The sequence below is a fragment of the Emys orbicularis genome, chromosome 1 (assembly GCF_028017835.1).
Source record: "Emys orbicularis isolate rEmyOrb1 chromosome 1, rEmyOrb1.hap1, whole genome shotgun sequence".
Lineage (NCBI taxonomy): Eukaryota > Metazoa > Chordata > Testudines > Emydidae > Emys > Emys orbicularis.
In genome coordinates this window covers 41,432,036-41,457,124 of record NC_088683.1, presented here as the reverse complement: position 1 = coordinate 41,457,124, position 25,089 = coordinate 41,432,036, and the positions used below count along the sequence as shown (strand labels likewise).

The 25,089-nt window shown below is 44.9% G+C and overlaps 1 protein-coding gene across 1 annotated transcript in view; it reads right to left on the bottom strand.

Annotated features, from left to right (window-relative positions):
• Positions 1 to 2,722: 2,722 nt before the first annotated feature.
• Positions 2,723 to 25,089, bottom strand: part of MOV10L1 (Mov10 like RNA helicase 1) — an 84,349-nt gene continuing 61,982 nt past the window's right edge. Inside the window, exons 22-26 of the mRNA XM_065400713.1 lie at positions 12,620 to 12,793; positions 12,160 to 12,309; positions 11,337 to 11,444; positions 9,457 to 9,594; positions 2,723 to 2,818 (exon numbers count right to left, since the gene is read on the bottom strand). Of these exons, the coding sequence (XP_065256785.1) occupies positions 2,723 to 2,818; positions 9,457 to 9,594; positions 11,337 to 11,444; positions 12,160 to 12,309; positions 12,620 to 12,793 (666 nt within the window). The remainder of the gene's footprint in view (positions 2,819 to 9,456; positions 9,595 to 11,336; positions 11,445 to 12,159; positions 12,310 to 12,619; positions 12,794 to 25,089) is intronic.

The window sequence follows — 25,089 nt, the reverse complement described above, 5'->3', positions numbered from 1 at the left end:
AGGAGCTCAATCTATTTAGCTTATCAAAGGGGGAGACTTGCTCACAGTCTGCAAGTACCTACATGGGAGAACAGACATTTGGTAACAGATGGCTCTTTAATCTAGCTGACCAAGGTATGACAAGATCCACTGGTGACTGCAAGTTCAAGCTAGACACATTCAGACTAGAAATAAGGTGCACATTTTTAACAGTCAGGGTAATTAATCATTGGAACATCCCACCAGGGGTTGTGGTAGATTCCCCGTCCCTGCAGATTTTTAAAATCAAGATTGGATGTTTTTCTAGAAAACGTGCTCTAGTTCAATCACAGCTATTGAACTTCAGGCCAGAATTATTACAGGGAAATCCTATGGCCTGTGTTATGTAAATCAGACTAATTGATCACAAAGGTTATTTATGAAACCTTAAAAATCAAAAACTGTGTCTACATGCTATGCTCTAGTTTAGCCAAGAGTTACTGGGATGGATGCAGGAATTAGTGGGTGAAATTCTGTGGCCTATTTTATGCAGGTGGTCAGACTGAAAGATAAGTTGTCCCTTGTGGCTTTAATCTTATATGAATTTCAGATTTTTCCCTAACGTATTATATTGAAAAGCATGACATATAGGTCACTACCTTGTAAAAGGCTATCAGACTTCATGAACCACTGATTAGATCTATTGTAGCAAGACTGTCAGTCGTTTGCTGGGAAACAAAAATAAAACAACCCACAAGTTTTGCTGGTTCAAAATTTTTTTTAAAGAAAACACTGAAGTGACTATAAGCCTTCTACTCATTGTTATGGGAATACCTTTAATCAAAATATTTGCTTAAGGTGTGTGTGTGTGTACACCCCCCCCATATATATATATATAGGGTTCTGACTGCCTATCTATCTATCTAGATATATATATATAATCTATCTATCTATCTATCTATCTAGGCAGTCAGAACCCCAAGATCATATTGTTGCTTGCAGTATTTCTTAATCTTCAAACAGATGCACCAAGTTTTCATAAAAATTACTAGATCGCTACAGTTGAGGTTATTTTTGTACACTATGCTTTATTATTTAAACATTAGTCAGTAAATTTCTAAACACCCTTTATCTCACTTATACAGGAAAATAAGCCATATGTATGTTCTCATATTTTTCATGTAAAGAGAGAATACTTAATGCAGGCCATTCTCATAGGGATGGATTTGCTGAACATTGTTTGTTGGAGTAATTGCTGCAGTGTTTTTCTACCTTTACTGTAGAGTGTCTGACTTTTATCTCCAAGTAACCCTTGTAATCTTTAGATGACATCTTCCAAACTAAATTCTAATTTCCTAGTCCCAAATCATTAAGCTGATCCTTTCTGTGAAAGTGCACTAGAAACCATCTAGGTTATCTGCTTGCATGGGATTATTGGCTGCATTTAAAAAAAAAAAAAAAGTTAGACGTTGCCTAAAATGTAATGCCTTGTCACCACTTCCTTTCTCTCGCTAATATGAGAACCTGGACAAAGCCCAAGTGCAGCACAAGCTATGAGTTTCATAAATATGGTAGCTTTATTATAGGTTTTTGTGGCAGTTCAGCCCAAAGAGGCTAAGTCACCCTCAGAAGCTACAGATTTGTTACAACAGGTGAGAGCAAGGAAAAAAGCCTTTTGGAAACAATAGCTTTCGTCAGAGAAAAATGCCAGAGACTAAAGAGAGGGGAAGAAGAAGAAACAGAAATGCTTGAAACACTGTAAAAACTATTCTTTTGCTATAAAGCTTTGTCAGAAGCCATAAACTTTAGGTATTTATACTGTTTTGGTACAACAGTTAAGACTTAAGTTGGTACAGCAACTTTACCTTGACATATAGGATTTTGAACTTAAAGTTGTTTGTAGTTAAATTTAAAAAATCCCCTTAAGTTTAGGAATACAAACTATTTAGAAAACAATGCTGAAACTAGAGGTCCTGAGCTTCTGTTTTGAATCAAATGCTTATCACACATTCACTTTCAAATGGAAAAGTCTTCTGGTCATGCCCCGAGCACTGGAAGCTAGTCGTATCTATGGATTAAAGTTAAAAAGTGAGGGGAAAAATAATTACAAATGGTGAAGCAGATCCAACCACCCTCCTGTGAATAAGAAAAAGTGCTGGTTTAGATAAAAAGTTAATTCCTGTGTAGTAAATCTAGTATCTTGCTTAAAAGGGGCTCAGTTAGCTTAAATCACATTCTCTAAAAACTGTTCTTCCTTAGTTAAGTTGCTATCATCTTAGAAACCTTAGAAATAGATTTTCAAATCAGATTTTTAAGTTATTGGTGTAAATGCTCAACAAGCAGTCAGCCTATTTGTTTTGATACACAAAGCTCTATTTATGTGCTTTTTAGGCACTCATTGGAATATAATGGCCTTGGTTCACTTACAATTTTTTGATGTACTTTTTCCTATTTGTAGGTCTCCAAAGGCCATGCTTAATGACGGAAGAAAAACTTAAAAAAAAAAAAAAATCTAGTCCCCCAATTACATGTGCACAATTTTGATAAGTTACAATAGTCTATATAACCTAGAATTTGGTAATTAACACCTATGGGAAAAGAAACGCTTTGGTTTCATATCCTTAATCATATCTCAGTAACCACACCTTTTGAATATGGAAACAGATGTTCCTGTATTTGTCAGACCCTTATTAGAGACTGTATCTGTTTAGAAACATACACAATAAGTTGCCCCCACACCTAAGCATACTGAAAAGGCAGGCACTTACTGTTGCAGAGATTTCAATTCAGAAGGCAAATCGCAACCTACATAAACTCCATTTGCTAGGCTGTATTCCAAAAGAGCACTGAAACAGGGATCCTACCCAAAAAAAAAAAAAGTTATGTTTAAACACAGTAGCACATTTTGAATTCATGTGTGTATTTAAGAGAGTATTAACAGGTGATGCAAGAGTACAGGAGACCTAAATTTATTTGAATAAAGTATTTGTCAAAAAATAGAACCTGCAGACTGGTTAACAAAAGGTAATGAAATAATGTTGCTGCATTTAGCTGGAATTTACATTCTCTACGGATAGATTAGTATGTGCTCCTAAAAGTATGAGACGTTTCTGAACCCTACATTCTGGAAAAGCACACTAACCTTATCTTTTTGATCCATTATAAATGATAAAGCTAATACACACAGGCAGGTGGTGATTCTAAATACACAGAATGCTTATTAGCTGTAGTCCCCCCCATTTCCTTACCTGGAAATGAAAGCGTTTTGCTCCATCCTCTCATCTTGCTCAACATGGATTTACAAAGCAGTATTTTTAGGTAACAATCATGAAGTTTAGGTTGATTTGGATACATTGTTAATACCTTGTTAGATTCCCTTTAGGCTTAGTATTCCCAAAATAATCCAAGGACTCTTAGGGCTTCTTTTGGGAAGATTGATTTCTAAATTATAAATTCATATTGACCAAGATCAGAGGAGAGACTAAAACACTTTCATTTCCAGGTAAGGCTGAGGACGGTAACTTAAAGAATGATGCTTCAAACTAATTTTCTCCATCTAAAGTAGGGTGACCAGATGTACCGATTTTATAGGGACAGTCACGATTTTTGGGTCTTTTTCTTATGGCTCCTATTACCCCCACCCCCTGTCCCGATTTTTCACATTTGCTCTCTGGTCACCCTAATCTAAACATACCTAGAGTGTCCCTATAGGGTAGGGAAGATCGTCAATAGGATGGCTTAGACTAAGGAAAATTCTGACTGTCCTACTTCTACGTATTTGCTTACTCTTAGGTCCTTTAGAGATGCAGAAGACATGGACAAAAAGCTAAATATTCTAAAGACTTGTAAGTGATATCTGAAAGTATTTTGACATTGTGGATGACAATGCCCATTATAGTTCTTAGGACATGGAAGTCAATAGCTGTAGTACTAACATATACAAAGTCCCAGCGCAACTGAAGCCACAAGTTGAGAAGTTAAAAATATTGCATATAAATTCCTTTCTCCAACTGTCCCTTTAGTCACAGATAGGGATACAAATTTAAATAAAGGAGATGGCTGTGCACTGAAAAAAAAAAAATACAGGAAACTAGAAACAGTATGCCAAGGTTCCACCTTGGTGGCATCTCTGGTTTCTAGGTGAAATTTACAAATAAAAACCTCTCCCCTCCCCCAACTGCCCATCCTCCAAACTCCCTCTGGGATCTGAAAGTCAGGCCAGATTCTTTCACATTTGTGCATCACCACCATCAGTAGGAGATCATACAGGCCAAATTCTGACTTTATTATACATCTGTGCAACCCCATTGAAAGCAACATCCAATGGAGCTTCTGCACATGAGAGCAGAATTTGGCTCAACAATTATGAAATCTACTAATACATATGCTAAAAGAGAATCCAGCTCACAAACCTAGCACTGCAGAGATAATGCAGCTAACATGAGTAAACAAAATGTATGACTTGACTTTTAGTGACAAGTCACTAAAGTCAAGAGATAAGGTGCCAGCTATGCATAGGGACAGGTATATGTTAGGTTAGAAGATGCCATTTTAATCACTTTTCAAAGCAGAACTACACTAAAAAAGACAGTTACCTTTTCGTAACTGGTGTTCTTCAAGATGTGTTGCTCATGTCTATTCCACAATAGGTGTGCGTACTCGCCATGTGCACTGGTGCCAGAAGTTTTTCCCCTAGCAGTACCCGTAGGGGGGAAGAGCCCCCCGCAACCCCTGGAGTGGCGCCTGCCTGGCGCGGTATAAGGGGAGCTGCGCGCTCCCCCCACCCTCAGTTTGTTCTTGCCAGACAACTCTGGCAGAGGGGAAGGAGGGCGGGATGTGGAATAGACAGGAGCAACACATCTCGAAGAACACCAGTTACGAAAAGGTAACTGTCTTTTCTTCTTTGAGTGATTCCACAATAGGTGATTGCAAGCTATACCTTCTGGAGGTGGGTAGGAGTTCACAAGTTCTCGGGACGGAGTACCGCCCTGCTGAACCTGGCGTCATCCCTGCTTTGGGAGACTATCGCATAGTGCGAGGTGAACCGAAGACCACGTGGCGGCCCTACAAATGTCCTGTATAGGGACGTGGGCCACGAAGGCAGCCGACGAGGCCTGCGCCCGGGTCAAGTGTGCCCTCACAATGGGCAGTGGGGGGACACCCGCCAGCTCATAACAGGAGCGGATGCACAAAGTGATCTAGTTGGAAAGCCGCGGAGTGGAAATCGGCTGGCCTCTCGTGTGCTCAGCCGAGCGGACGAACAGTTGCGAGGACTTTCTGAACGGCTTGGTCCGCTCAAGGTAGAAAGCCAGAGCCCGCCTCACATTGAGCGTGTGGAGACCGCGCTCCTCACTAGTCGCGTGAGGCTTGGGGCAGAGGACTGGTAGAAAAATGTCCTCTGACCCATGTGTTAGGCAGAGACCATCTTCGGGAGGAACGCGGGGTGTGGGCGGAGCCAGACCTTGTCCTTATGAAAGACCGTATATGGCGGCTCGGAGGTCAGCTCTGAGCTCCGAGACCCACCTGGCCGACGTGATAGCAACCAGGAAGGCCACCTTCCATGAGAGGTGAGACCAGGAACACGTGGCCAATGGTTCAAATGGGGGCCCCGTAAGATGAGCCAGCACCAGATTCAGGTCTCATTGTGGGACCAGGGGCTTAGAATATGGGTAAAGCCGGTCCAAACCCTTAAGGAACCGGCCGGTCATAGCATGGGAGAACACAGTGTGTCCTTGCACCGGAGGATGGAAGGCAGATATGGCCGCCAAGTGTACCCTGACTGACGAGGGTGCCAGGCCCTGGGCCCTCAGGAGGAGGTAATTAAGGATAAGCTGGATCGGGGCGGCCGTTGGGGACACACTTTGTTCCGTCACCCACCTAGAAAAACGAGACCAATTCGCCATGTAGGAGCGGCGAGTGGAGGGCCATCTACTTTCGAGGAGGACACGCTGAACCTGTTCTGAGCATGTCCTCTCCTCGCCACCTAGCCACTGAGCAGTCGCGCTGTGAGGTGAAAAGCTGCCAGGTTGGGGTGGAGGAGGTGGCCCTGGTACTGAGAGAGCAAGTCCGAGCAAAGCGGCAACGGCCACGGCGAAGCCACCGCCAGGCCCGAGAGGGTCCTGTACTAGTGCTGCCTGGGCCACGCTGGGGCAATGAGGAGGACCCTGGCTTTGTCCGTCTTTATTTTCTCCAGGACTCTGCTGATCAGAGGGAATGGGGGAAAAAGGCGTAGACCTGGCCTGACCAGGACAGGATAAAGGCATCAGAGATAGCACCCTTCCCTAGGCCCCCCATGGAGCAGAACTGGGGGCATTGTCGGTTCTGCCGGGTCGTGAATAGGTCCACCTGGGGAGTTCCCCACCTTCGGAAGAGCTGGTGGGCCACTTCCGGGTGTAGAGACCACTCATGCTGAGAGGAAAAGTCTCTGCTCAGGCGATCCGCCCTCATGTTCTGGACGCCCGGCAGGTGAAGGGCTTTTAGGTGGATGTCGTGGGCTATACAGAAGTCCCACAGACTGAGGGCTTCGGGGCAGAGGATCGGGCCCCGCCTTACCTTTTGATATAGAACATTGAGGCCGTGTTGTCCATGAGGACCCTGACGACCTTGCCATTCAGGTGCGAGCGGAAGGCCATACACGCCAGTCGTGCCCTGAGTTCCTTGATGTTTATGTGAAGGGTCAGGTCTTGCAGAGACCACAGGCCTTGGGTCTGAAAATTCCCCACAGGGGCCCCCCAGCCCAGGTCCGATGCATCGGACACCAGCTCCAACTACGGGGCTCTGTCCCTGAATGGGACCCATTGGAGCATGTTGCTTGGTGTGGACCGCCACCGCAGGGAGATGATCACCGAGTTCAGCACGGTGAGGACCTTGTCCATTCTGTCCGTGGCCTGGGAGAACTGCGAGGCCAGCCAGAGCTGGAGGGGCCTCATCCGGAGTCTGGCATGGCGGACCACATACGTGCATGCCGACATGTAACCTAGCAATTGCAGGCAAGCCCTGGCTGTCGTTACCAGGAACATTGCGACCGAGTCGATGAGCCCTTTCAGGGTCTCAAACCTGTCTGGGGGGAGAGAGGCCCTGGCCGACGTTGCGTCCAGGACTGCCCCGATAAACTCTATGCGTTGGACCGGGACTAACGCGGACTTGGTGTTTACCAACAGGCCCAGGGCAGTGCATGTGGACAGGAGGAGTGCCACATGATCCCCCACCTGCGATTGGGAGGTGCCCTTGACCAGCCAGTCGTCCAGACAGGGGAATATCTGGACCCCCCGGCGCCTGAGGTAGGCCGCTACCACTGACATGCACTTTGTAAAGACCCTGGGGGCAGTGGACAGACCAAACGGGAGGACCGTGAATTGGTAGTGATTCTGTCCCCCACGAAACAGAGGGAGCACCTGTGCCCTTCGAATACATGGATGTGGAAGTACGCGTCCTGTAGTTCGAGGGCAGCGTACCAGTCCCCGGGATTCAGGGAGGGGCCAGGGAACCCATGCGGGGCCAGGGAACCCATGCGGGGCCAGGGAACCCATGCGGAACTTGAGTTTCACCATGTCCTGGTTCAGGCCTTGCAGGTCCATGATGGGCCCGAGTCCCCCTTTGGCCTTCGGGATAAGGAAATACCGTGAATAATACCCCTTGCCCAGGAACTCCTTGGGCACCGCCTCTATCACTCCTAGTTCCAGGAGCCGCCTGACCTCCTGCTCAAGCAGAACCTCGTGCGATGGGTCCCCCAAGAGGTACGGGTTGGGTGGGGAGAAGGTAAACTGAAGGATGTAACTTTGGGAGATGGTTTTGAGGACCCATCGGTCTGAGGTGAGCCTGACCATTCCAGGAGGAAAGCACACAACTGATTGGAAAAAGGGAGCTTTATTGGGGGTGGATCCCTGCTGAGAACTGGCGGAGTACCCCCGAGTATCCCGTCAAAACCGCCTTTTACGCGCCTGCTTGTCCTTAGAGGACCCAGGCTGGGGGGCAGGCCGAGACTGCCTTTGCGGGCGTTTTCTATAGTCCCGCTGCTTCTTATGGGCAGCCTCAGACTTCGGGAGGGCGGCCTGGGTGGGAGCCTGCTGCGGCTTGAACTTGAGTTTTGCCAGAGCAGGGACATAGAGGCCCAAGGTCTGGAGGGTCGTACGGGAGTCTTCCATGCTGTGCAGCCTTGTGTCTGTTTCTTCAGCAAACAGAGCCTTCCCATCGAAAGGGAGATCCTGCACTGACGACAGCCCTTCGCTGGATAGCCCAGAGAGCAGGAACCATGATGCCCGTCTCATCGACACCGCTGAGGCCATGGACTGTGTGGCCATGTCCGCCTGCGTCCGAAGCAGCTTGCAGGGATGCTCTCGCGGCCGCTGCCCCTTCCTCCACAAGCTCCTTAAACTCCTTTCTATCGTGCTCCCGGAGGGAGTCCTCAAACCTGGGGAGGGATCCCCAGAGATTAAACTCGTAGCAACCCAGGAGAGCCTGATGGTTTGCTACTCTAACCTGGAAGCTTGATGACAAATAAACTTTTCTCCCGAACGTATCAAGCCTCCGAGAGTCTATGTTCTTAGGGATCGGGGCTGGCTGCCCCTGTCGTTCCCTGTGGTTGACCGACTCGACCACCAAGGAGTTGGGCGCCAGGTGGCTATACAAATACTTGTGCCCCTTAGTGGGTACAAAGTACTTGCGTTCCGACTTCTTAGAGATGGGTGCCAACAAGGCTGGTGTTTGCCACAGGGCATTTGAAATTCTTGCCACCCCTTCATGGAGCGGCAAGGCCACCCTGCCCGGTGCCGAAGGGGACAGCACATTGAACAGGGAGTCTGAGGGCTCCTCCATCTCCTCTTCCTGAAGTTGGAGGCTCGCTGCCACCCTTTTTAAGAGGTCTTGGTGGGCCCAGTAGTCCTCCTGCGGGGCTGCAATCAGCTCCTCCAGATAGGGCGAGGAGGCCGGTGCGGTGCTTTGGGTGTTGGCTGGCACCGGAGGATCCACCACCTGGTCGGACTCCGGTTGGGGTGCCGAGGACACGAGTCCCACCGACTCCTTTCTTGGCGGTCTAGGGATGGAAGCCAACAGAGCTTCCGACGCTCTGGTCAGCGAGCGAGTCCCCACCGGGCGCTGCGCTGGCGGCCACGGTGCCCAGTGGACCGGCCACGACGCTCGATGCCACTGAGGGTTGGGGGAGCGCGCAGCTCCCCTTATACCAGGCAGGTGCCACTCAGGAGTCGCGGGGGGCGCTCCCCCCTACGGGTACTGCTAGGGGAAAAACTTCCAGCACCAGTGCATGTGGCGAGCATGCACACCTATTGTGAAATACACATGAGCAATCACTCAAAGAAGAAGAAAGCAGCGTTCAACACTGTTTTGAAAAAAGTTTCATACAAAGGAGAATGAAGAGACATTGTTTTTCACACCAAGTACACAAAAACTGAAAACAGCTCATAGCTCCAAAATACCATACAATTACTGCACACACTTCTGTTTTTTTTAAACAGGGAAAAAACAAACACAACACCACCTTACTTTTACAAGAACATGAGGATTTCCCACCAGAATAAGCAAAGCCTTTGGTCTGGTAATTGCCACATTAAATCGTTTTGCATTAGAGAGGAATCCCAAGTAGTATCTATCATCATCAAATGAGCCCTCATTTGATCGTACCTAAAATTAATAGACAAAGCAACAGTCAATAAGTGAGAAGGAAACTCACCAAAATGTACTGCAGTCATAATTTGTTTTCTTTTCTATTGTAGTAAGGATGGATCAGAGTAAGCATATAAGAAGTACAACTTCACCCCGCCAACTATGTTGCCACTCTAGATATCCCTACACAAGGCAAGTTCTCCAGATGAGACTGCTCAAGGAGAATAGTGTGTAAAGTGGTCCCAGTGAAGCAGCAATCAGGGGTGTCAATCCTAATTCATGAGAAATTAGTAGTACACATCTTAATGAAGAGCACCATCTTAGTACATTATTTAATTTTATTGGTGAAGGTAGGCAATGTTCAGGAGAAGTTCTACTTGATCGACCCACAGACTAAGCTACAGTATTTGTATATGGAATAGTATTGCATGCTTTCTTACAATGCCCAGACATGCCTCAAACCTAACATGGAGGGACCACCTTCTACAGACAACTGGTACTCTGGGACCACAACTTATTACACTTCACATTGTTCCCTTGTACTCTCCCTGTATGTTATATCCACCTATTGTCTCCTGTTTAGATTAGGAACTCTTTGGGGCAGAGACCATCTTCACTTGTGTGTGTGCGCGCGCATGCACCCAAGCTCAATGGGACCTCATGGTTAGGGTGCTAGCATGGAACTCAAGAGCTAGCTTCAAATACCTGCTCTACCAGACTTTCTGTGTAACTCAGGGCAAGTCACTTATCTCTGTACCTCAGTATCCTCACAGGTGTGTTGTGAGGATAAATACGTTAAAGACTGTGAGGCACTCATACTATGGTAATGGAGCTAAGATCGAGATAAGTACTATCACAATACAAGTAATGTGGCTTGGAAGCATTAGATTTTTATCTGTAAATGTTGATAAATGTCAATTTCACCATACAGAAACCAGTGAAAAAGTATTTCCATCGATAATCGAAATTCACAGATCGGTAAAGCAAGAAAAATGCTGCTTGAGAAATTAGAGTTTGATTTAAGGCTATTTAGTTTGTATATTTTGACATACGATACTGAAATTTGGTTTTAATGGTTACGAGGCTTTAACTTTCTGAATCTCAAAATTTACGGTCATTAAATAATTATTGTCTGACCCCCTCATAATTTTCTGCAACTCTAAAATTTAAAGTTGATAAAAAATTTTAAAAATGCTTAAAAATAAACAGATTATCCATCAAAACTATATAAATAAAAATCAAATTCTGCCAAGCCTACAAATTTACGAGGTGATAAGATAGTTCAGTCTCCATGCATGTTTGGTGTTGGTGCTTTTGGAGAGACTATCAGGAAAGGTATCAAATGAGGCAGTGACTCTCATTAAGAAGTGGGCTGAATGTTAACTTTCATATAAATCAAATAGCTGTAGACAGGTTCATTATCATAGTGATTAAAAGTTTTCTCCTCTATAGTTACTAGCTTAAATCTACACAATATTCAATCCCCCAATTTATGTTTAAATGCATTCTAAGTTTGAAGTAAAGTCATACCCTTGTATAAAATAAACCTTGTGACTAAAATGGAAGAAACAATTGTTACAATATAAACGTAAATATTTACCAACTACTACAAAATAATATCTGACATACTACAGTATTTGCCTGTACTTAGAAAAGGAAGTAGTATCTTAGGTGCTGTGATACATAAGTGGTAGATAAAAATACGTTGCCTTTTAAAATGGTGATTACTGTTGTATAAAAAAAATTGCACTTTTACATACTGTCGATATGATGATCACCAAGTACTCCTGCCCTTGAAACTCCTCTACAGAACCAACTTTAATATCCATCAAATCAACATTTCGCAGAAGAAACCTAATTTTTTCTACCTATAAAACAAAAATATTTGAAGGAATTTGTTTTTAGATGAAATAACTAGTATCTTTCATACAAAGTGTATCAAAAATAGAACCTAATGTACAAAATTGTGTACCTCTCAAAGCGTTTGCATCTGGATTGAGAGCAAATGTTCTAACTGGGAATGATTAACAAGAGCTTCTAGATAAAGTACAAAGTTAACATGGGAGAGTGTCATACCTGTTGCCAACCTAATAGGTAAAGTACCCAATAACACAGTTTAGGTGTGATTAGTTGTCTATGGACAAAGTGAATCTCAACATTTTAACCTGCAACTGATATTTTTTCAGTTTCAAATTAGTTCACACTTCTTGGCCTTTTCATCACATTAATATAGCTCTCAAGAATTTCAACATTACAAAATTTCTTGGTGTGTATTTAGTTACTATCCAGTCTCTCCACAGTTTTCTCAACTGCTTCTGTAAGTAGGCAGAAGACCAACTGTGATGGATCTGGGGACTTTAATGAGAGGGAGAGGAGCAGAATGTGTCTTTTTTTCATTACTACTAGCTTTTTATCAGATAGTTTAATAGAAATATTAAATATGATTGAGAGTACAATACATAATGCGGCTAGAAAAGTAGTCCAAAGTTAGCAATATTTTCTTGCAATAAACAGCACTAGTAGTGAATCAAAAATATGAGTTTAAATACAGAAACTTATCATTTATAAGCATCCGAATCAGACCTGTTTACGATATGGTGTAATCACCCCAATATCAGTCACCGACACTGCATTGTTAATGTGTTTCGCAAGAAGGCAACAATAACGCATTACTTGAACTGCTTCTGTAGGATTAAACCAAGAGGGGTTGTGTCCTTCACGTGTTTCACTGCCCTGCATTAGGAGAGAAGAAAATAAAGATCATATATTGAGAGTTGTTGCAAATGTAGTGATGAATACCTGCTGATTATCTTCTTAATACTTAGGAGTTGGTTTGGAAAGGAGTCAAATTATACAGCAGTGTTGGCTAATTTGATTAAATGTATCTACATGGTCTAGAATTAGATTGAGGAAAAACAAACAAGTCCTTCTCCAATTACTGCACTTCCAAGCACATGAAATTTATGTTACTAGAGAAGAGTCTCCCATCTATCAAATCTTCCTTAATTCCCCAACCCCATTTTAGTAAGAATATTTTACATACCCTCATGCCATGAAAAATTAGTGGAAACCCCTTCCTCGGTAATTTTTCCCAACCCAACAAAGAAGTTACTACTGAAGTGTCTGCACAAACTTCCAGCTCTTTATGATAAAACAGTTTAGATGGCAACGCAAGCAATGTAGAATGTGATCTGTAATTCTTCAAAAGCTTTGTAACCTGCAAGGAAGAAAACTCAAAGTTCATGAAATGAAACTGCACACATACCATTACATCCTACAATTCTTGCCTTTCTCCCAGCACAGACAGAGAAGTTTATTGTCTGCGCTTTTCCTCTAATCCCTTCACTTGCCTCAGTGACCCCATCCCATCACCTGATCTCCTCCACACCTACTCTCATCCCCTCACTCTTTTCCTTAATCCCTCTCCCTCACATCTAACTCTTTTTCCTGACAATACAAGCATACTTAAGTCTCTCCCTTCTTTAAAAAAACCCTCTTAACCCCATTTGTCTCTCCAACTACCCATCTCCCTTTTGTCTCTAAGTTCGTTGAATGTGCTATCTACAGTCACTGTCTGGAGTTCCTCTACTTCAGCTGCATCCTAGACCCTGTTCCAATCCAGCTTATGCCTCTTTCACACCACTGAAACCACTCCTGCTAAAACCTCTAATTACCTCTTCCTAGCTAAAGCTCAGAACCAATACTACATCTTCATGCCCTTTGGCCCATCAGCCCCATTTGATATTATCTACCACACTCTTCTTCCTGAAATATTGTCGTCCCTTGTCTTCCGTGACTGTCTTCTCTTAGTCCTCCTCCTACCTCTAATTGTTCTTTCAGCGTGTTCTTCAGGAATCCTCTCATCCTCCCTCCAACTTTCTGTGTAGGTTCCACAAAGCTCTGTTCTTGGTCCCCTTTTCTTCTTCTACAATTTATCTCTGAGTAATCTCATCCACAGACACAAATTCAGCTACCATCTCTAGGAAGACAACTCACCGATTTATGTGTCTACTCCAGACCTGTCTTCTTCTATGCATATTAAAATGTCAACCTCTCTGTGACATCTCCTTGTGGATGTGTAGCTGCCAGCTGAAGTTGAATATGGCTAAAAACAGCTTCTAATAATCCATCCTAAGCCCTCGCCACTACCACCTCTCTCAATCATTGTAGACAACTCCACCATCCTCTCACTCACACCAATAACCTGTCTATCATTTTTTACTCTGCCCTTTCTCTAGGTCCACACAGATTGTGTCTATATCTTATCTAAGAGAAGGACTTGCCTATCCATCTACACAGCCAGGACTCTCATCCAATCTCTCATCATCTTAAATCTTGATTACTGCATTAAGATTCTTATCCATTAAGAATGCTGCTGCTAAGATCATTTTCCTAGACCATCGCTTTCTTTTGCACCCCTCCACTGGCTTCCTCTTCTCTACTGTATCAAAAATAAGTTTCTTGTCTTCATTTTCAAGGACCTTCACAGTCAAACCCCATCCTACCTATCATCTCTCATTCCCGATCAAGCTGACACATTCCCAATTGGCCCATGATGCCAGCCTCCATCACTCACTTGCTAAATTTTCGAACAACCACCTTCATGCTTTCTCACGTGCTGTCCCTCAGGCTTGGAAGGTTCCTCCCCTGTAAATATCTGCAAAAACTACCTCATCATCAACCCTTTAAATCCCTCCTCAAAATGCTCCTTTGCTGCTATGCCTATAGAAAACTTGACAATGGTTAGGCTGCTCATGTGCAGAGATCACTGCCTATCACACTAATTCCTTGTACTCCCCCATCTATCTGCATCTATCTGTTGTCTCATCTTATTCTTAGATTATAAACTTATGAGGGCAGGGATCTGTTTGTTTTTTGTTTGCACTGCACCTTGATAAATGGGGTCTATGACTAAGGCTCCTAGGTACTACAGTAACAAACAACACAAATTCATCTCCATAGCACAGCAACAATTCTTGGCTGCTCTAGTGCAGGCTATACAAACTCATGGATCTCTTGTGCTTAAAGAAGAATATAACTGACTTTTTTGTAGTAAAAGTTCTATGACAAGATTTACCGTAGCTTTTAAAAAAAAATAAAAACTGGTTTTATTAAATACTTCCTTCTTCCCAAATGCTATAATGTAATTCACAGTAGACTCCATATTTAGACTCAGCACTCAGCTAAAATAAATCTTAATGAAAGTGAACCAATTATGGGATTTTTAACCTTGTTACTGAAGAAAGAAAAGGGGACAAGCTCATTTTACGTGGATACAATTATACAGCCAAAAGCCTAAAAAAGAAGTTTTGTTATACAGTAGACAATATTTACATTCACTTCTTTCCAGCAATTCTATAAAAGCTCATTTTCTGCTGCTGCAATATTATCTTTCCACCTTTTATGTGGAAAGATTCACAGATTTATACTTTCTATGTTAAAAGGTGGCCTAAAATTGGGAGGTGGGGCAATTGTGCCTGTGGGGCATCTTTATGGATAGATGAATGTCTGAACATTTTTCTTACATTTGTTTTTATTAATATTAAATACCGGGGTAGGGTTTCTGAGTTGCTTTTTCTACTAAAAAAGCAAGTCCTGTTTACCTTTGGAGTTTTATGGAGGACTGAGGAACTACTGGAGTTATGAAATCACAGAAGACTGAAGGCTTGTCTATATGAATACTTAGTTTGCAGCAAGATAGGATGTAGATCTGCCCTGCACTAGCCTAATGCGCATTAAGTGTCCATGTGGACCCTGCTGCCATACACTAACAGTTCACTAGTGCAGGGGTTCTCAACCCTTTTTCTTTCTGAGCCCCTGCAACATGCTATAAAAACTCCAGGGCCCGGGGAGGCTCAGGGCTTCAGCTGCAGGGTGGTGGTGGTGGTGTGGTGCATGTGTGTTTCTGGGATTCTGGCCTGCGGGGCACAGGGCTCCAGCTGCTGGATGGTGCACTCGGGCATAGGTATAGTTTGACTTTCTATTTTAGGGATCAGGGCCAGGCGGGGCTCGGGCCAGCTCCGGGAAGGGAGCACCACCCTCCACCCCAACTCACCTCAGCAGGCCACTCAGCCTGTCTGTGTTGAGGGGTGGGGGGCGCAACCAAAAATTATAACTCAAAGAGCATACTCAGCTCAAAAAGTATGAAAAGCGCTCATGGTGCAGGGAGAGAGGTAGCTAGGGGCTATGCGTGGGCAAGGGGTAGCTCAGGGTGCAGGGAGAAAGGTAGCTAGGAGCTGTGTGCAGGCAGGGGGATAGCAAGGGGCTGTGTACTGGGAGGGCCCCCTCAGACCTCCCCTGTTGTCTCTGCTCCCCAAGGGCTCTGCTGGCCCTGAAGCCAGGTCCCCTCATCCAGGCTGCTCTTACTGGCTGCGTGGGCAGGCAAAGGGGGCTGGGGAGCTGAGGAGCAGCTGTAGACCCAGGCACCAGGAGACGGGGGAGCACCATGGCTGCCCGCTCCATGACACCAGTCAGAGCAGCAGCTGTCCTGTACTGCCCAGCTCTGGCTTCCCATTTTTGACCTGGGCAGGGAGGGAGAGGTGTGTGTGTGTGTGTGTGTGTCTGTGTGTGAGACACTGCTTTTCCAAAGTTTGTATCAGATCTTGCAATTGTAGTGATGGTGTACTGATGAGTGAAGGTGTGCACAGAGGACCAAATAGCTGCTCTCCAAACATCCAGTATGGGTATGCCCTTTAGAAAAGCTAGAGATAGCTTGAGATCTCATTAATGGGCTGACAGTCTCTGTGACGGAGGGGTATTCACTATCTCAATAAGCTGTCATGATACAGGAAGTAATCTGTCAGGAAAATGTTTCTGCTGAAACTGTTTGCCATCTTACTCTGTCAGCACACAAAACAAAGAGCTGAGGAGATTGCCTGAAAGGCTCAGTCCTCTCCAGGGAGACGGCTAATACTTACGTATAAAGTATGCAGATGATCCTCATCCCTATTTGAGTGTGGCTTCAAGAAAACACATAGGTAAATACATTAAAATTTTTGGATGTGCTCTCAAAGCTGCCTGGATCTTTGATAAACAGCATATATAGAGGTCCTGCTATGAGACCCTGACGCTCACCCACTCTTCTGGCTGACGTAATAGGAATGAGGCAGGATGTCTTCTGATACAGGTGAGACAAAGAACAGGTGGCCATAGGCTCAAATGGAGGCCCATTAAAGAAGCTATAGTCTGGGGGCCCAAATGGAAAATCCTGCCTAAAACTGAAATATGTAGCATCCATCTGCAGAAATGGTTAACACATTTTTATGAAGGGATTAATCCCAAACAGTGATTTGTTGATGTGTTGTATTATGCAATGGTAATTGAGAATTATGGGTGCTTTTGTAAATCATGTCAAATTGCCTTCACGGATTTCTTGAAAAAGTCCAAGTAATGACTCTTCTTTAATATGTGTATAATTATACATAGATTTCATCCCACAGTGATTTCATGATGGCAAATTTACTTTAAATATGTTCTCTGCTTGTTGTTTTGTCTATATGTGTAATTTATGATTCGCTTACATAATGTAATGTGATTATTTTACCTGCTATTCCAACAGTAACATCTATTGGGTACTGTCCAGTGCTGCCAGCATCAGCTACTGAAAAGAATACAGTTTTCACTGTAATGAAGAACGTCAACAAGATGTCTAGGACACTTGGCCAAGATTACAGTGTTTTGACATTTGATGAGGCTATATATCGTAAGGCTAAAGAGATTCAGGGGAGGTGCCCAGAGGAATTTCAGAAAACCGTCTTGAGAATGGGTGGTTTCTACATAGCACAGACAGTTCTGGCTATAACTGGAAAGAAGTATGAAGAGTGCTCTGGAAGACATCCTCATAGAATTTCAGTTGTATGGTAGCAACACAGCAAGCAGTCTACTTAAAGGCAAGTCATACAACTGTGGAATGTAGGCCCACAAGCTTACAGTGGAGGCTCTGTCCAGATTACAGTGGAAAGCATTTTGTAAATGGATACAAGGCAATGAGATTGACTGTGATGTAAACCTTACCAACAGCCAGCTCCAGGAATGTCAAAATGCAGTATCGAAAATGGTGCAACAAGTCTCACAACAGACACTTGCCCAGCTCAGTGATGCCCTCAAGAATCCAGTACAGGATGTATTGCACAGATTCTGCAATTTTGGAACAGCAACTTCCCAAACCTTTGCATTCTGAAACGATTATATCAAAATCGTTAACATCTCAATGTGTTTCATTAGAGCAGAAAGTGAAAACAACTGGCACATACATCTTGCAGTGCTTTTAGAGATACTACTAATTTTCGCTTTTGACTGTACAAGCTATGCCCACTGAGTATCTGTGTACATCAGTGATATGAAGTTTGTCAGATTATGCCGCCCAAAGTTCATGATCAGTCTGTGCAAGGAACTCATGCAGTGGCTCAGTCTAGAAATAAATTCAGCAAAGTCTGGATAGACATGGCACTTGAACAAACAGTAAACTGTGATAAAAAAGAAAAAGGGGATATAGTGGGTTTCACTTTGAAACCAGGAGCCTAGATGGTTCATCACTGCTCATGAGTGTTCAGCTATCACAACTTCCATGAAGATAACATGTGTGATATGGTAGACTCAGACGTTTCACAAGGAAAACACAAGGAGGCTGCACCATGTTGCAGACAATGGAAAGATATGTAAATGAGGGAGTCCGCACCATCACTGAATCCATGACAAACCCATTTGATTTGAATGTGAATTGATAACATTCACCAACATTGCAAATTGCATTGTTTGCACCCGCAGAGATTGCCACCAAGCTTGTTCCTGTGAATGATATAGGAATCAAAGCAATAAAACAGTCTGTGGAAGAGATTAAATTCAAATACCACTAGTTTCTTTGAACCACTGCCTAAGCTCAACATCAAGACATTTGCATCTCTAAGCAAGAAGTTCAACCTGAAAGTTAGTAGTGATGACAGTGACTATCAATGCAGACAGAGTTGTTTAGCTGTCTTGTAGTAGCTGCACAAACAAGAGATACATGAGCATTCCACTGGTTCAATATGTTCTAGCACATTTGGATGGTACCCTGAACAAAACTGCAAAGAGTAAGCTATTGCCTGAATTAGAAAGAGTGAGAGTCAGTATCAACTGCCAGCATTCAACATGCCCACAACTTGGACAGCAGATGGCAAGGCTGTTATTCAAATAGTCAGGCCAGGAGGTATAACTAGCTTTGCAGAACTTGCTGACTTGGGTTTCAGAATAGTACATCACCCTCCAAAGAGTTATGAGAACCGCAAAAGAATAGATATTGTCTTTGATTATATCATGTCAAAGATTCAATTTAAAGTTTCTGGGCATGCACAGAGGCAATCATCACAAAGTAATGAAGTCTAAATCCATGGTCCCAATGGAGTAAATTCATTGGAAATCCCAAGAATAAAGCACATCTGGTAAAAATTCTCTCAGAATCATGGTGTGATATGGCAGAAAATGTACTTAACTTAGATCAGAAAATGAGTATTGCTGGTATATTAAAGGATGGCCTCATTGCTCGCATGGTCACTTCAGATGGAGTTGTAGACTATGACAATCTATTCTCATTGGATGAATAAGTAGATATTTGGCTTCTATTTCATGTTACACATGCTTCACAAGAATACCCTTGTGTAGTGGTGTGGTCTTCAGACACTGACATTGCAGTTCTCTTTGTACATTTTATTCACAAGTTGGAAACAACTTCAGAGCTTTGGTTTCATACTAGTGTAAAAAAAAAAAAAAACAGGTTTATACCAACCCACACCATAGCAGCTGAACTTGGCCAACAAGAATACAGAATGCCAGCAGTACACATGCTGACTCGGTGTGATTCAACCATCCGCTTGGCAAGGGTTGGCAAACTAAAGCCATGGAAGCTTGTCAGGAGGAATCCACACAAATTTAAAAGCCTTGCCACTTTTGGCATTACGATGGCTATACCTCCTGCACAGTTGAAATCAGCAGAGCTTCTGATAACTCTTCTCTATGACCCAACAGCTAACTCTGTGGATGCAAATAGTATTGCAATATAAGCTTTTCTGTCACAAACAGGCCCAGAACGTGGCCTTCCCCCCCAATTTAAATAATCTTCTACAACATACCAAGCACACAAATTATCCTTACTGGGAACCATACCACGGAGGCTCAGCCTGACATCCCTTCCCCAATTGGAAATGGCTGGCATCACAACATTGATGGACACATTTCTCCAACAGTTGACTAATGACAGACATCTGTCCCTGAAGCACTCCAGGAGCTCATTACATGGGCAGGGGCTGGGTGGGGGGAAAGGAAGCCAAGTGTGAGCACAACTACAGTTGTTCAAGACAGTATGGCAAGCATACAGGCTTGCTAGAATACTGATGGGGAGATTGCTGCCTTGGATTTGAGGTGTGTGTGTACCCCAGAATGTGATCAAACTCATTGCAACCACATTATGTGCATTTACCCACCATGAATTAATAAAATAGAACACCACACAGTAAAGGGTTAATTTGAAAGTAGGCTTTTAGAGGCAAGGTCAAAAAAACTAGCTGGCAGTTTCTGCTAATCAGAATGGGACGAGGGGAAAGAAAAGTCAACAATTGAGAATGAAAGAAATTAAGTGGATGGAAAACCTTGAATTTGGGCGCCTTTGATATAGAAATATTATTATGATTAAGATTGTTAGGAATGCGTGTTGATAAGTAGTTTATTGAAAGTTAGGAAATGATGATTTTAGTAGGGGTCACTATGATCTATAAGTTAGTTATAAAAGACTAGCTAACACGGTGTATTTTGGAGCAGTCCTCTGAAGCCACCTTGAGAGATGTTTTTCCTGATACCTTTTCTCCTTGGCAAGTGAGCAACTGGCCACTGCAAACCTGTTGTTAATTACTCAATACTGTTCCAGATTTTAGGTAAATATTTGGAATGTTCTAAACCTATTGCTTATGTCTGTGTGTGCATTAATTTTATTAAATCTAATAAACAGCAGTTTTAGATAAAGCATGCTTACTTGCATTAATCTTTCATCATACAGAATTGCTATGTTCCCATTGATTTATTCCCAACACTGCTTGGAGTGAAACAGTGAAGTTACCCCTGCTATTGGAGGTGGACTGGACTCGGCACTCTAGGTGGAGTCGCCAGAGCCAACAGTGGCTCTAGAGAGGACAAGTGGCCCGGCACAGGTCTCATTGCATTAGTCACTCCCCACTTGTCCCTCTTTGGCACTGGAGAGCGCCTTCTCTCGGTGTGCTGTTTCTAATGCTTCTTCCCTGGCACCGGGGATGGAGAATGGTGCCGATGGAGTGCTTTGCAGGGAAGCCAAAGTGCTTGGCGCTGATTTGGATCATCTTGGCTCCGAGGCCAGTCTGAGGGCTGCCTCCATGAGTAAGGCCTTCAGACAAATGTGTCTATCTTTTTGAATGTGCCGTCTGAAGCTCCTGAAGATCTGGCACTTCTCCTTAATGTGAGTTTCCCTGAGGCATTTTAGACTGCTAGAATGCGGGTCACTCACTGGCATGGGCTTGCTGCAGGAGGCACACGGCTTGAAGCCCGCGGACTGGGGCATGCCCAGGCCCTGGGATGAAAGTCCGTCAATGACAGGGACCACTATTCACACTATATACACTAACACTAACTAAGAACTATATACACTAACTGCAAAAACTATATAATATATTATAAAGTCCAAGGGAAAGAAGCCTTGCAAGAGCAAGAGGGATCATTCCAAGCAACCGTCACAGGCAGTAAGAAGGAACTGAAAGGGTGCAGAGCTGGTGGCACCCCTTATACTGGCGCATATGCACATGACTCCAGGGGGCACTAGGAGCCAGTCCTACAGATACCCCTAAGGGAAAAATCTCCGGCAACTGTCCTTGCAGCACGCACACACCCTTAGCATGGAACGGACACGAGCAAGCACTCGAAGAAGAAAGAGTGCATCTAGTAGACTGCTCTCTACTATTAAGCAATATTTCCTGAACTGCCACTGAGCAGTTTCTCTCTCTGTTTGAACTAACTACTCAACAGTCACATCATGAGGTACAGACTGTTTGGATCTGGGTGCAATGTAGGTCTAGGATGCTGGTACAGTAGGCCTGGAAGAATAGACATAGGGATGACATGGAGTTTGAATCGAGAGACTGTGAAGATCAGAGATCCAGCATTGTTTTGACCAAGAGAGCATTATGAGAATTATCTTGGCATGGTCTTGTTTTACTTTGACAATAATCTGTGGGATAAGCAGAATGGGGGTAATGCATACATGAGGCTCAGTCCCCACGTTGAGAGAAAGGTTTGGGTTAGCAAACCTGGACTCTGGCCCACTCAGAACAGAATTGATGGCACTTCTTGTCTTTTGTTGTGAATAGGTCAACTGCTGAAATACCCCAGACCTGAACGTTGGTTCTGAGCACACTATTCTTCAGGGACCACTTGTGATTTTGGGAAAATCTCCTGCTGAGGTGATTGGCCAACTGATTCTGGGAACTTGGTAAGCGCGTGGCAATAGGAGCAACACCTTCTTTGATGCAAAAGTCCCATAGATTTATCACCTCTTGACAAAGCTGATCAGATCATGCTGTCACCGTCTGTTTAGGTAGTACATTGTGGCTGTATATTTGGTTAGCTTCTAGATCAACAAGCTCTTTACATGAGGCAGAAAAGCACAGCAAGCCCTCTGAATCGTGCAGAATTCGTGGACACAGATGGAGCAGGAGGCAATTCTCCATATTAATAACGCTTAGGTTTGCAACTGTTCTAGATAAGCACCCCGCCCTATCAGGAGGGAAGCATCAGTAACAACTGAAGGGGGCAAGAAAAGGGTACGCCCTTGCATGTGTTCTTCTGACCCATCCACCACTCTGGAGACTATAGGGCTGCAGGAAGAACCTGTACCAGTGTTCTAAGGGATGTCTTTTCAGTCAACTGAGTTCAGCCACACTCGAAGGATGCACAGGCGAAGCAAGGCATGTTGGGTCACACAAGTACTTGTGGCCATATGGCCTAATAGTCATGGTTAGATTGTGATAGTGGGGTCTGACTTAAGAGATAAGTACAACTAATGAATTGTCTGAGATTTCTCTAGAAAAGAAAAGCCATCGAATTTGCAGAATGGAGTAGGGCCCCTGTGACACTGGCAGACCAGGTGTCCTCTCATGCCAAGGTCCCCACGTCTCAATTGAACACTGACAATTACATAAATGAGCCAGACTGATTCCAGCTATGTGTCAATATTGTTAAAACAGGTATTAAAATTATAAGTATGTGTTTGGTATTCAGAGTTTATTGAATGCTTGTGAGTAGCTATGTGCATTAATCTCACTTCTAACATCTATATCCTATATTGTAAAGGTAATATTTGAGCAGTTGTACTGTGAGTGGGGAAATCACCAGACAGGAGAGATACATTAATTAGTGTGAAGGGCTGATCTTCAACAGAAGGTATTACACCCTTCCCCAAAGGGTCCATCGATACCAGATAGATTATTGTGGGACTTGCAACTGGAATTTCCCTACATACTGTCAATAAGAGGACAAAAGATTTTTACTGTTCTGCTCTCCTCCCTGTGAAGATGAGTCATGCAAGCGGATTCCTCCCATTGGCTGAGTTTGCAGCTCAGACCACGTGGCAGGTGGGGCGAAAAATCCCAAGAGAAGGAAAGGACAGTTACCTGTTCCGTAACTGGCGTTCTTCAAGATGTGTTGCTCCTGTCTATTCCACAGTAGGTGTGCGTGCTCGCCACGTGCACCGGTGCCGGAAGTTTTTCCCTTAGCAGAACCCGTAGTGGGGGAGCACCACTGCGACCCCTGGAGCGGCGCCTCTATATCACGCTATAAGGGGAGCTGCGCACTCCCCCCACCCTCAGTTCCTTCTTGCCAGACAACTCCGACAGGGGGAAGGAGGGCGGGGTGTGTAATAGACAGGAGCAACACATCTCGAAGAACACCAGTTACGAAAAGGTAACTGTCCTTTCTTCTTCGAGTGATTGCTCCTGTGTATTCCACAGTAGGTGACTCCAAGCTATATCTGACGGAGGTGGGTAGGAGTTTAAAGGTTATTGGGACGGAGTACCGCCCTACCAAACCCAGCGTCGTCCCGTGCTTGGGAGACGATTGCATAGTGTGAGGAAAAGGTGTGGACAGAGGACCACGTGGCAGTCCTACATATGTCCTGGATAGGGACGTGGGCTACACAGGCGGCCGACGAGGCCTGCGCTCTCATGGAATGGGCCTTTACGATAGGTGGCAGGGGAACCCCTGCCAAGTCATAACACGTGCTTATGCACGAGGTGATCCAGCGGGAAAGGCGCTGGGTGGAGACCGGTTGCCCTCTCATATGCTCGGCCAACGCAATGAACAGTTGCGAGGATTTCCTGAACGGCCTGGTCCGGTCCAGATAAAAGGCCAGCGCCCTACGTACGTCTAGCATGTGTAGGGGGCATACCTCGCTGGAGGAATGGGGCTTAGGACAGAGTACCGGTAGGAAGATGTCCTGTTCCATATGGAAGGCGGAGACCACCTTGGGGAGAAACGCCGGGTGTGGGCGAAGCTGGACCTTATCCTTATGGAAGACTGTATATGGGGGTTCCGAGGTCAGGGCCCTAAGCTCCGAGCCCCGACGGGCTGAGGTGATAGCCACCAAGAAAGCCACTTTCCAGAAGAGGAGGGACCAAGAACAGGTGGCCAGGGGCTCAAAGGGAGGGCCCATGAGGCGGGATAGCACTAGGTTCAGATCCCATTGCGGGACCGGGGCCCTGGTGTACGGGAACGTATGGTCCAGCCCCTTCAAAAAACGGGAGGTCATCTCATGGGAAAAAAACCGAGTGACCTTGCACCGGAGGGTGAAAAGCTGAAATGGCCGCTAAGCGTACCCTGACGGAGGCCGGAGCCAGGCCTTGGATCCTAAGGGACAGGAGGTAATCTAGAATAAGTTGGAGGGATGCAGATGACGGGGAAGAGCCCCGCTCTCCCGCCCATCTAGAAAACCTAAACCATTTGGCCAGGTAGGTCCGTCGAGTAGACAGCTTTCTGCTCTACAGTAGAATACGCCGGACATCCTGTGAACACCTTCCCTCCTCCTCGTTTAACCATGCAGCAGGCACGCTGTCAAGTGAAGCGCGGCTAGGTTGGGATGGAAGAGGCATCCCCTCTCCTAGGAGAGGAGATCCGGGCAAAGCGGCAGCCTCCATGGGGGGGCCGCTAACAGTTGCAGGAGGGTCCCGTACCAATACCGGTGGGCCCAATCCGGGGCTATGAGTATGACCCTCGACCTGTCTGCCTTTATCTTCTGAAGGACCTTGCCTATCAGTGGAAACGGTGGAAAGGCATAGAACAGCTGGCTGGACCACCGGAGGAGGAATGCGTCCAAGATGGCCCCCCTTTTCTGCCCCTGCCCTGGAGCAGAACTGGGGGCAGAGATGATTCTGGGCGGTAGCGAAGAGATCTACCTGGGGAGCTCCCCACTCTCGGAAGAGTTGCCTTGCAACCTCCCAGTGGAGTGACCACTCGTACTGGTGGGAG